The sequence below is a fragment of the Gopherus evgoodei genome, chromosome 12 (assembly GCF_007399415.2).
Source record: "Gopherus evgoodei ecotype Sinaloan lineage chromosome 12, rGopEvg1_v1.p, whole genome shotgun sequence".
NCBI lineage: Eukaryota > Metazoa > Chordata > Testudines > Testudinidae > Gopherus > Gopherus evgoodei.
The window spans coordinates 40,532,104-40,545,133 of record NC_044333.1 but is presented as its reverse complement, the minus strand read 5'-3'; the positions used below and the strand labels follow the sequence as shown (position 1 = coordinate 40,545,133).

The window sequence follows — 13,030 nt, the reverse complement described above, 5'->3', positions numbered from 1 at the left end:
ACATTACACATCTTTGTTGAAGGATTAGAGAGAATACACAATTAAGAATACTCCCTCTGGTGGAGTCTCCACACATTCCCTTATGGAAAGCTTTCCTGTACAACACGGTATCTGTTCACAGTGACAGAGGTGCTTCTGGACTGATTCAAATCCTTAGTGAGTGGGCTTTATAAATCTATTTTGCATTCTGGATTCCATAAATCTCGGTTTGCAAAAGCTGCCAGTTGTAACAGAAGGACAAATAAACCACAGCAGCAGAAAACAGACCACAAGATGTTGGTACTAGTGTTTGAAAACACAAAATAAATTCCACCCAGCAGCTGATTGACAGATTTTTTCCTTTCTTTGCTCACTCTCCCGTTCGAGGCCCATATTACAATTAAAACGTTAACCTTTGTTGAATTGTTTTGACAAAGGATCCTGGTTTTGGATAACAAAAAAAAAGTCTATACATTTAATAAGAATCTCATCTAACTGACATGTGTCTTATCATTAAAGCTGTTCTGTTCAGTATGTGGCTGTAAATCTGAGTCAGTGTCAGACCCTGTTATCTGTCTGAACTGCAGCTCCTGTTGTAGTGGGCTAAAGTTAAGAATTTATTTTTATAACCTGGCTCACCTCAGAATAAACCAGTCAATTTTAAAGCATTATAAAATGGGGAAGGCTCATTATGGATCTACTCCAATGGGTAATTTAAACGAGGGGCCAGTATCATGTTTGTTGAGCCCACTGTGTTATGGGTTTTATCATGGTTTTCACTATAATAATTGACTGAAGACAAAGTGCTCAATTAGGAAAACTACCACATATTACAAAAATCCATAGCAACTGAAAATGGGTTTTGCCTCAGACACGCAGATTCTATTCTGCACGCCAAGAGGAGGAGTTTTTCTGCAGGCACAGCAACATCACCTCCCCGAATGACATTACTACATGACAAAAGCACTCTGTCAGCATAGTTGCATCTAAACTACAAAGTTCTGCCAACATAGCTACGTCGACTAGGGGGTGTTTTTTCACACACTGACCAACATAGCTATGATGACAAAAACTTGTACTGTAGACCTGGTCTAAGTTTTAACATGTCTTCTAAAGATGGGGCTACTTCTGAAAGCCACATGTGAGCTCTTCATGGCAGGGACCGTCTCTTCGTTATGTGTTTGTAGGATGCCCTACAATGCAAGGCCCTGATCCCTGACTGGGGCCCCAGGCACTACTACAGTACAAATAAGCGATCAGTTAATATCATACTTTCCAAAAAAGCCTGTGCGCTTGTAGGAGACTGGGATCCTGTCCTTCACATCAATATTCAACTCCTCCTCCGCTGCTCGCAGCTTCTCTTCAAACTTGTCAATATTTGCCACCTGCATCCTGTACATCAGGGAAAGCCTCTGGGGACATGAAATCAAGAGAACCACATTGCAGACTAAGGATAAAGCAGAAACTAGGTCACCTATCTACAGTGGATAGTTAGATTAAAGGCTTCTCTAAATTATGGGTCACCCTCTTGCTAGCAACACCAGTGGAGTGTTAGAAGGTGACTATGGGACCAGAAGTGAGGACTAAAGGAGAAAACACTTCTTTTAAAGTTAAACATTCACAGTGATGTCATTGTAAGGACAAAATCTACTGAAATCCAGCAAAGAAGTTAGTCTGCAGACAAGGAGACGCAAGGACTTTGTACGCAAGTCAGAGGCTGGATTTAATCCTTCAAAAGCCCACATTTACTGATACTTTGAGCCTATAATCATGCACTTGCTCTGAACGTGAAGACCTCAGAAATCCACAGGAATCGAGTTTCCTGTGCTTAATGTAGATTTCCGAGAAACCATCTGCACACCACATAGATGGTAATGGATTTCAGTGACCAGAAGCTATCCAACTAAATAATAGGCCAATCAACAGAGAAATAATTTACTGTCTCACAAGTTTCTGTTTCTCAGTGGTGACAAGCCCAGCAGCCTGTGTCCTAACATGCACTCACGCTTTTTTTGGTTTTAAAAAGAAATAAAAAGGCATGTGCTATTAGTGCTCGTTAAACATCTGGAACTTTGAATATGATGTTTTTCCTAACCCAGCCAGTTGTAAAAAATTACAATCAATTCCAAGCTCCATGAATCATCTCAAATTGTGCTAATATTAGGAATAATTAAAAAAAAAATCAAACTTTTCCAAAATCTGCAATGGATTTTCTGACTTTCTCACAACCACTGGGGATGGGGGAGATTCAGGCAATATTCTTTATAAAAAACCAACCAACTAAATGACTCATTCATCTCTCAGTTGGTACAGTATAATTGACAAGAGTGACACACAACTTCAAACACAAAGAGGAGAAGGAAATCAGTAATGAGCAAAACAGCAGCTAGGGCTTTAATGAAAATATATTTAAGAAACTCTTAACAGCTTAATCTGGAATTATTCATTCTAATTGTACAAAGACACTCACAGGCCGTCCAAATACAACTGCTCCTGGGTGCAGATAGATTTGCACAATATCACTCTCTGGAACCACCTGAATGCTCTGGACCTCCCCTTTCGCCAGCATCTCATTCACAAAGTCATTCCAGGAAATGTTGACCCCGCTGGTGGTCAGTGAGTTTAGCAGGCTCATGATGACAGCTATTAGGAAGAGCGTCCGCAAACGCTCACGATACATCTGATCTTCCCGCTCCTTACGCTTCTTTTCCTCTTTACAAAAAAGAAGAGAGGCATGAGAGGAGAGACAGGACAGTATATAATGATTAAGCTCTGTGACCCAGAGAATAGAAAATTACACCACAGACCGAGGACTGCCCAGCTACACAGTTTGGTATGAGTTCTGTATTTGATTTGTCTAGGAAAGCTATACGCAGAAGCAGCATCTAGTTTGCTGTGAGATCTTATAAGGCCAGTTTTCCAGCTGAGCTGAATGAGGTCCAAGGTCACATGTCTTGTCCAAGGTCACATAGTGAGTCAGTGTTTAGGCCACATTACAATCCAGGACCTTGCTGGCTCCCAGATCTTGTCAGACCACAAGGCCTCCTCTTCTCCACAAGTTAAACAGTATCAACTCAAAAGCCTGTTTATTAAAGTACATGCAGCCAGATCCAAAATTAACAGCTGCTAGGAAGGAAGCGAAGTTTGCATTCTATTAGCTAGCAAATATTTGCGTGTATCATGGAGTCTGTTTTAGCTGCTCCCCAGTCCCCAACAGCCTAAGCAGAGAGACTGTGTGCACTGGATCCAAGGAAGGGTCAAGTTTTTCACTTCAACTGTCAATTCAGTAAGAAGAGGAAATGAAGTGGCACGAAGAGCCAAAAATTCACTTTTGGAAGCTGCCCTAAGAAATTAAATTCTTCATCTCCGTATCGGATAATCTCAAAACGTTTTGGAAAGCTTTGATCAGCAGCTTGTTTTTATTTAAATCTAATCCTAGTCCATAAGGCTTTAGAGGCTCAAAATCCATTAACTAGTTAGTGAAAAGTCAATTCATCAAGAATCCCAGCCCATTCTAAACAGAGGAACCATTTCAGCTGCCTGGTCTAATGCATGTATAGATCAAACAAAAACACTGCAGCATCATTACTGAAATCAAACCAAAGGCTTCAACTACTGTAACCCCCTCTGCATTTCACTGTACTGTAACCAACCAGTGGCCCAACTACTCTGGTTGCTGCTGGCTAATGCTATGCTGGAAATTTTGAGAGAATGAGTAAAACCCATCACAATGCTCTTGGCCAGTTGTGCAATAATACAGCGCAAATCATTTCCTGACCAGCTCTTGATCCACTGATGTCCTAAGCCATAAAGGCTGACAACATTTACACTATACAGAATAATAAAGTGATTATTAATATTACACAGGCATCTAATAGAGGTATATAATCTGCAATGCATTTTACTAAACTATTAGTCTCAACAATATCCTGCAACAGTCAGTTTCACAGTTTAATTACATGTGGTGTAAAAAATGTTTTTTAACAGACTACCGGAAGTTCTGTAGGTACCATAGATGGATGTTTGGAAAACATGCTCACTTTTTCATCTTACAATGCCAAAAACACCTAGTCAAGTAAGTAACTTTATAATGCAATTAGAAGGCTTGAGAACCACAGAGAATCAATGACTTGTGGTGTCTTAATATTTGCAGCTAACCTGTTTTTTAGAATCCTGGCATTTTCCAGCAGATTTAGAAGATTGCCGTCTATAAAGGACTGTCAGGGCAGAATGTTTGATTTCAGCTGCTGACCATCTCCCCATTTATATAGTCAAATCTGGATGTTCTTGATAAACAATTTACCACCACTGGCATCATGACATACGTAAACAGCATTCTACACATAGAAATAAATTAACTCTTCACCACTGGATTTTTAGTGTGTCTGCCTGCTGCAGCCCAGATTAGGTTTATTTGCAAATTCGTAACAAAGACATCTACACTGGCATTTATCACTAGCCAACAATGAGACCCTACACAACATAACAAAACCAAGGGGGGAAAAAAAAATGATATGACCCAGTCATCAAACCCCAGGAAGTCCTCTGTCCTTCAGATATGCAACATCATTTTTCACTTCTCCCTAGCTCTGTTCTGTGTTTCCAACAGGAAAGGCCTGTGACTAAATAGAAACAATACAGCTTTTCAGATAAAGTCACAGTTTCAGAACACAGTGACAGCTCAGGATCTGTGTGCAGCTCATCCCCTTTTGTTCTTTCATGCCATCTTCCCACCCATGTTATCAGCTAGATCCAGCTACCCTAGAATGAGTAAATTCATCACAAAGCTATAATCTAACATCCAGCAACATCTTATTAAAAGGAGAACAGTGTTAGCCAAGGATGACAGAAACCTTAAAGCTAGGCAATATCTCATTTCATTAAATTAGAACTATATAAATAGACAACAACTTTCTTTTCTACAGATAACTGAGGCAACTCTGGGAGAGGTGAACCCCAGTACAAAAAGAGTCTAAGTGCAACGAGGATGATTTTCAATGAGATCTCAGATGGAAAAGAAACAGCCCAGGGAAATGCTGTTACAGCACTTCTTCCCTTCTAAGTTTCAGATGAAATCAAGAGAGATGCATGCAATATTTTCCTTGATCAGAGTACAGGGGTTTCCCCATCTCTCTCTCTTCTCATCTGAGAAGCAGCCATAATCTTGAGAATGTCACTGAAAAAAAGATCATGTTGAAATCAGAACTGACCATCAGATATCTTGCATGATGGACATTTCTGGATTAATGCAAATTGGAAGCACCTTTATCCTCAAAACTGCAGCTGACCACTTTCAGATGACAAAGCCTTAGAAAACTGGAGGAAAGCCATCTATTGCTATGAGAGGTCTTCTACCAGTCCACATTCAGGGACAGCAGACACAGATATTCAATTCAAAACTTCCTGATTTCTGTACCTCTATCATCCCGCCACTTCGGTTTGTCAGAAAATGCAATCACTTTCACCATGCTGCATTCATATTACAATGTAAACTGCCCACAATAACTATTAAATCAATAAGTAATGGTAGCTGGAAGAGACACTTGCAAACAACCACTGTGGGAACACTTCCAGCTCTTTAGTCTCAGAAAGCCTTCATGAAGAAATGATTTGCCATTAACCCCAAACCTGAACTCTGTGATTAAAAGCTTGCAAGGGCTGCAGTGACAGTCCAAAGAGTTCTTTTTAATAATTACTGCAGAGACAGTCTTTCTGCTAGAGACACGGAGGAGAACTCCACCTCCCAAAGTTAAATTATCCATTAATCACAGGAGAAGGGCCACTGAACACAGCAGGTTACTGTTTACAAATTTTAATAGCCACAATACTTCTTGTAGGATCTCTGGTCACAATCATTCTGTGTGGTCTTCCAGGCAGCAGAAATCCCAGGCTTTGAAAAAGAACATTCAATGTGGTATTTGTACTAGCATCCCACTGTACATTCTATCTCTGTTCCTTGCATACGGTTTCTGCAGTGGCCTAAGTTTGTCTGACTGAACTGACAAGACCCTCACTCCTGACCTACAAAGGCTGCAGATTACCACCATGAATGGGGCTGAAAGTGTGCATGGCATTTTGTTGGCCAGATGCAGCCTGATGGGTCCCACTAGCAAGTTTGGAACCACAAAACAAAAACAAAACACAACACGCCCTGTCTTTTGTACTGTCTCAATTGCTGTATTTAAGTAAAAATGTATTAAAAATTAATCATTATAAAACAGAACTATAATGCTACTGTCACAGACTGCAATTATATTGTGTAAAGATAAACTGGAGCCCTATGTGTCTGGAGATTTAGCCTTCACCCAAGGTTCCAGAAAACAAATGATAGCACCACAGAAGGTGCAAGCCTAGATTGGCCTTTATTCACAGTCTTGGCATCAACTGAGATGCAGAAAAAACTCTCAGACGCTGGTTCTCGCCTTATAGGCCTCTGTCACATTTCAGCAGATACCACCATACTCATGGAAGAACATGAGGCTTTTCACATGGGACATTTCTGACATCTTTAAAATAAATCCTTAAGCCAGGATACAGTACATGCCACCAGCTACAGGAGTTTCCAGCTGGAAATTCATACCACACACATCGAATTGCAAGCCTCATGGCAGACTGGGAACTTTTCCAGTCCCTTATACTAGGGGGGAGTGGGGTGGGTGGATGGGGGAGGGCAATTTGCTCACTTTTCAAATCAGAGTCAAATTACACTTGTTAAAAAAAAAAAAAAAAGGAATACTGCTGTTGCCTATCCACCTATAGGAGAGCTGCTGACAACACCAAGGGGCACTGTTAGGTCAACTTAGACTCAAGTTATAGCTGCTGTGAAAACAAGCTATTAGAAACTAGAAAATCCGTAGAAAATATCAGTGATTTTTTTTAAATTTAAATTGAAACCATTTTGAAAGAACAACATCCTCCTGAGGTGCTTGCAACCCAAAACACTGCAGTATCCTAGGAACATCAGAAAATTAAACCTATTAGAAATTGCTACGGCCTTGTCTACATACAATGGCTGTACCAATTTAGTTACGATACTTTAAAAAACCCGCGTAGTTCCATCAATGCAATGCCCTTGTGGGGACACACTTCAATCAGTTGAAGACTGCCTGGTATTTGCTCAGCTTAACTAAATGCACCAAATCAGCTACAGAGGTTTCTGAACAGATTTAGTAAAATTGGTACAACTTGTGTTTAGACAAGGCCTAACATAAAAGTGAACCTGACAAATTTATTTCCAATGTACAAGATGAAAAGACAAAAAGTACACAGCTTAAATAGTGAAATTTAGATTTTAATATTTCCTTAGATTTCATTTTTGTTAGGTGATATCAGTAACAAAGGTAAGGACTTAAATATTTCCACGGACAATAATCAAACTTTGCCTATAGGTGAAGAAAGAAAAATTCTGCTTGAGAACTTTAATTAGAGTTTGATTTAAGGAAATGTACTTGGTATATTTTGACATGCGATGTGGACAATTTATGTTTTAACAATTATAAAGCTTTAATATATTGAATCTCAACATCTACTGTTAAATAATTTTCTGGATCACACCACTATAATTTCCTGCAACTCTGAAAATTTAAATTGATAATAGATAAATTTTTTTTAAAAAGCTTAAAAATAATCAATGCCTGTCAAAATTATTTAAAAAGTCTGCCAAACCTAGATATACATTACAAAAACAAACTGATATACAAAAGAGAAATAAAAACCTTTGAACAAAGCTCAGACGTGTCTAAATTAGACTAAGCAGTTATGATTTACAAGCCTATGACTGAGAATACTTTACAGATATGGCTCCAGTACGCAGAGCAATACCTAGCACTATTTAGCATTAACATGGATCTTGCATGTTCTCCGGCTTACACTCACAAAGAATGACACTCCAATTTGGAAACTTCATTTCATTAAGTATCCTCTGTATCAAAATTTCATACATACCCTCATCCTCCTCTGGAGACTTCCCTTTGGAGCCTTCATTCTCACTGCTATTCCACCGAGACCCCGAGGTACTAAAATAGTAAGTGCTACCTATAGACAAATAAAGGGAAAAGGATAGTAACTGAAGCACTTAGTTCTGGGACCCAGGAAGAGAAATTAGAGACATACAGTATAAGCTTTGACTATGCCACATGTTAAATTCTGCCCTCCCCTACACACATGTAACTCCCATTAACTTCAATGGAAATTGGGTGCACACATCAGAGGGCGGAATCTGATCAAGAATGAGGAAACTTTTAACTTTATTTCTAAATTAAATGGTTTATTTTTTCTGCAATTTAGTCAAAATACAGCTTTGTTTAGAAATTATTCTAAGATAGCAGACAGTCTTTTTGAGAGAATTCTCCATCAGTTCCTAGTTATTAAACTTTCCTATAGAGTAACAGAAAATTTGGAGTATATTCATGTACTAGTTTCAGTATCCTTGTCCGACTGGAAACTACTGGGTGTGAACGTATACTAATGGGAAAAACACGAATCTGTCACTATATACATATAATTAAAAAACCCACTGCTATCACTAGTTGTAAACGCTCTGAGGGGAGCTGCCTTTTTTGTGCCAGGGAGCAGCAAAGAGCTCAGAAATGAAAATAAATGACTTGAAGCTATTGCTTGCACTCTCCATGGAAAGGCAGGCAAGTCTAGAAATTACAGTACTTGACAGAAGTTACCCCTTACTGGAGAGTTCACCTGCATTTGTGCAGACTGTAGGGATGTAGCACTTTAAAGAGAGGTATCCATGTGTTTTTAACCACAAGATAAACAGAGGTTTAATACATTGCAGCTCATGCTCTGCAGCTCCATAACAACGGCCCCGTGTAAGTCATGATTTCACAGATTGTACAGAAATAATGAAATTAGCCCAATAACGTGATTTTTCTAACAGCAGGGAGGCAGAAGCGAGCATCTCCCTGCTGCTGGAAAAATCATTGTATTGGGCTAAGCTCAGGCCAGGGAGTGACATCTCAACATACGGCACCAGCTGGTCAGCCTGGCGCAGGGCAGGGCCTGGCTTGCTCCACACACAGCTCCAGCCTAGGCTATTGCTGCTGCTTGCTTTCCAGACAGCCAGCAGGAAGGGGGGTGGCAATGACAACACATGGTGATTAGGAGCACCCCCGTTATCCCAAGATGACACTGCAGTGCCAGCTGGCGAGACGCTGAGACCAGGATCTGCCACTTGGGAGCATGTGCGTGAGGGGGCCTTGGCCCAACAAGGAGACTTGGGGGGTGGGGTGGGTGAGACAGACCTGACCGCACACACACACCCCTCCTCATGCTCCAAGGATGGCAGATCCTGGTCCCACCCCAATTCCTAGGGATAGGATTGGCCCACCACCTCTCTACAATATCTATTGTCAAAGCTGCATCAAGATTTCCTATTAACATTCACCAACGGCACAGAAGCAAATCCATTAAAAAAAATGCAAGCTCTTAACTGTAAACTCAAATACAAAACATTTTCAAGTTAAATGAATGAGGCTTGGTTTCAGAGCTCAGACAGGTCGCTCATCACACTGAGCCTGACTGTAAAGATGCCACAGCTTACCACTAGCCAAAAAAACTACAAGTAATTACATTTCTTAGTAGACTCCAAATTGCCATTTCAAAGACAATGTCCTTGCCAAAGCAGACATCCCGCTCAGAAATACTTTAGCAGAGAACTCACCTAAGAGTTTCCAGAGTCTTAATGGATCTCGAATTACATGTTGCTTCACTAAGAGTCCACTGAGCCCTTGAAATGTGGGGGAAAGTGTTCGGGACAGAAGGGTCTGAAGAGAAAAAAAAGACGACAACTGTAACAGGAAAAATTGCACAGTGCAGCATAGAATCAGTGGACAATCAAAGTAGATTTCCTCAGTAGGAAGGAAGGATATTTTTGTGATTTGGTCACAGGACGAGGAGTCTGAACACCCGTGTATCATTCCTGGCTCTGCTGCAGACTTGCTATGTGATTATGAGCAAGTCATTTATAGCCTGGTTTTAGGAGAGCAAATGTGCACACAGAGCATGTGCCTAAAATATCTGGAAGTCACACTCTTCTTCCTGCGCCTAGGTTTATCCATCAAGTGTACACTGGGGCTAACATGTCAGAGACATGGAGAAGCTACATTCATTAACATTGGTGAAGTGCTTTGATTTTCTCAGATGAGAACGGCTAGAGGAGGGCAAAGTCGTAACCTAACAGATTCCACAGTAATGAGACTATACACCTCACACCAGCTAATGAGTACTGCCTGTAGTCTTGATTAACCCTAAGCGTGATGTTCCATGGATGCAAGAATTGGCTTGAATTGTAGATCAAATTTCACAGTCACATTAGTCATAGGTTGACATGGCTTACCGTGACATACAGTACTCTCACTGCAATGAAGATACAAAACTGTTAAATAATGTTAAATGACTAATTTAAACTGACAGAAGCAAAGATTCCTACAATATACCTGCTACTCTGACCAAGTTTACACTAGAAGCTTCTGCCGGCCCAGCTATGTTGGTCAGATGTGTGAAGTGTGATCCCTAATTAATAGATCTGTGCTGGCTGAAGCCCCTGTGTAGACACTGTTATACCAACAAAACTGTGTTTTTACTGGGATAGCTTGTCTCTCTTGTGGGAGGTGGATTTACTATCCCAGTACAAAGCACAGCTTTGCTGTATAGCTGTGCCCATACTAGAAGTGTGTATGCCAGTATTCCTATATCAGTAAAGCACTCCTACTGTAGAAATAGCCTCCGTTTTTCACTTATTCACTGGGTCAGGGTATTGCAGGGGGTGAAGCCTCATCGGTAGGAAAGTAGCAGAAGCTTATGATGAAAACATTGCAGAATTTCAGTGGAGAAGAGCAAATTAGTTAGAGAACATATAAGTCAGAATTTCCTTGTTTGTGTGAGTTTACGCCTTATTTTAACAAACTTGATTTTTTTATTTTTCTTTAAGGGCTAGTTTGTATAGTTAAATCAGTTCAAAAAGTATCTGTTCAGAAGCAGATATAGCTTACATGAATGTAGCCCCCATAGGTGGATGTAGTTTTTGCAAAATAAACTACATTGATGCACTTGAGTAGCAGCCGTGTTAGTCTGTACCCACAAAAAGAACAGGAGTATTTGTGGCACCTTAGAGACTAACAAATTTATTTCAGCATGAGCTTTCGTGAGCTACAGCTCACTTCTTCGGATGCACAGAATGGAACGCACAGATAGGAGATATTTATACATACAAAGAACATGAAAAGGTATGCATACTTCCACCTTTTCATGTTCTCTGTATGTATAAATATCTCCTGTCTGTGCGTTCCATTCTGTGCATCCGAAGAAGTGAGCTGTAGCTCACGAAAGCTCATGCTGAAATAAATTTGTTAGTCTCTAAGGTGCCACAAGTATTCCTGTTCTTTTTACATTCATATAAATACTCCTATAAGGATATAAAGGTGCCCACACTTGGGGCCAATTTCACCAGTTTAAACTATACCCCTTTGGAAACAGATACAATTAAATAAGGACAAAAACTGTCGAAACAATAGCCCTAAAGATGTTAAAAAGTTAAGAGATGAGAAAACAATTTAAAGAAAACAAGCCACATCCATTGAGGTTACATCCCTTCAGAGGATGCATTTGGAACTCATGGGCCGCCTTCATTTACATAATTGCTCCTGTGAAGACAAACATAAAGCTAACCTATTCCTAAGATTTTGGTTAGCATCTTTATTGTAAGCTGATGTGCTATTCCGCTAACTAGGATTCTGATCCTATAACACCCACTAAAAAAGGGGTAACTAAAACATTAAACAACATTTTGCCTACAGCCCAAAGTATATACATAATATGTAGTTTGCAGGACTTCATGATGTTTGATCCTCTCCTGAAGCACAGACAACTTAAACAGCAAATATTAGGGAAATGCAACCTAGATGGAGCTACTATCAGAGGGGTGCAAAACTGGTTGGAAAATCGTTCCCAGAGAGTAGTTATCAGTGATTCACAATCACATTGAAAGGGCATAACAAGTGGGGCTCTGCAGGGATCAGTTCTGGGTCCGTTTCTATTCAATATCTTCATCAATTATTTAATAATGGCATAGAGAGTACACTTATAAAGGACGATACCAAACTGGGAGGGGCTGCAAGTGCTTTGGAGGATTGGATTAAAATTCAAAATGATCTGGACAAACTGGAAAAATGGTCTGAAGTAAACAGGATAAAATTCAATAAAGACAAATGCAAAGTATGCCATTTAGGAAGGAACAATCAGTTGCACACATACAAAATGGGAAATGACTGCCTGGGAAGGAGCACTGTGGAAAGGGATATGGGTGCCACAGTGGATTATAAGCTCAATATGAGGCAACAGTGTAACACTGTTGCAAAAAAAAAGCAAACATCATTCTGGGATGTATTAGCAGGAGTGTTGTAAGCAAGACATGAGAAGTAATTCTTTCGCTCTACTCCACACTAATTAGGCCTCAATTGGAGCACTGTGTCCAGTTCTAGGCCCCACACTGCAGGAAAGATGTGGACAAATGGGAGAAATTCCAGAGAAGAGCAAGAAAAATTATTAAAGGTCTAGAAAACATGACCTACAAGGGAAGATTAAACGACCCCAATGTTTTCAATCTGGAAAAGAGAAGACTGAGAAGGGACATAACAGTTTTCAAGAATCTAAAAGGTTGTTACTAGGAGGAGGGGAAAGAATTGTTCTTCCTAACCTCTGATGCTAGGACAAGAAGCAGTGGGGTTATATTGCAGCAAGGGAGCTTTAGGTTGGACATTAGGAAAAACTTCCTAAATTGCAGGGTGGTTAAGCACTCGACTAAATTGCCTAGGGAGGTTGTGGAATCTACGCCATTGGATATTTTTAAGAGCAGGTTAGAAAAACAAGCGTCAGAAATAGTCTAGATAATACTTAGTCCTGCTATTAGTGCAGGGGACTGGACTAGATGACCTCTCGAGGTTCCTTCCAGTCCTATGAGTCCATGAAATCCTATCTACAAGGCAGGTGCACAAATAACGGGTAGCACAGCTTTGCTGGGGTATCTTCCAAGAAAAACATA

General features: G+C 40.2%; 1 protein-coding gene across 1 annotated transcript in view; it reads right to left on the bottom strand.

The window, feature by feature from the left end:
- SPG7 (SPG7 matrix AAA peptidase subunit, paraplegin) overlaps nucleotides 1-13,030 on the bottom strand; it is a 44,922-nt gene that overhangs the window by 30,346 nt on the left and 1,546 nt on the right. Inside the window, 4 exon segments of the mRNA XM_030582287.1 lie at nucleotides 1,252-1,391; nucleotides 2,450-2,691; nucleotides 7,924-8,013; nucleotides 9,653-9,755. Coding sequence (XP_030438147.1) covers nucleotides 1,252-1,391; nucleotides 2,450-2,691; nucleotides 7,924-8,013; nucleotides 9,653-9,755 — 575 coding nt within the window.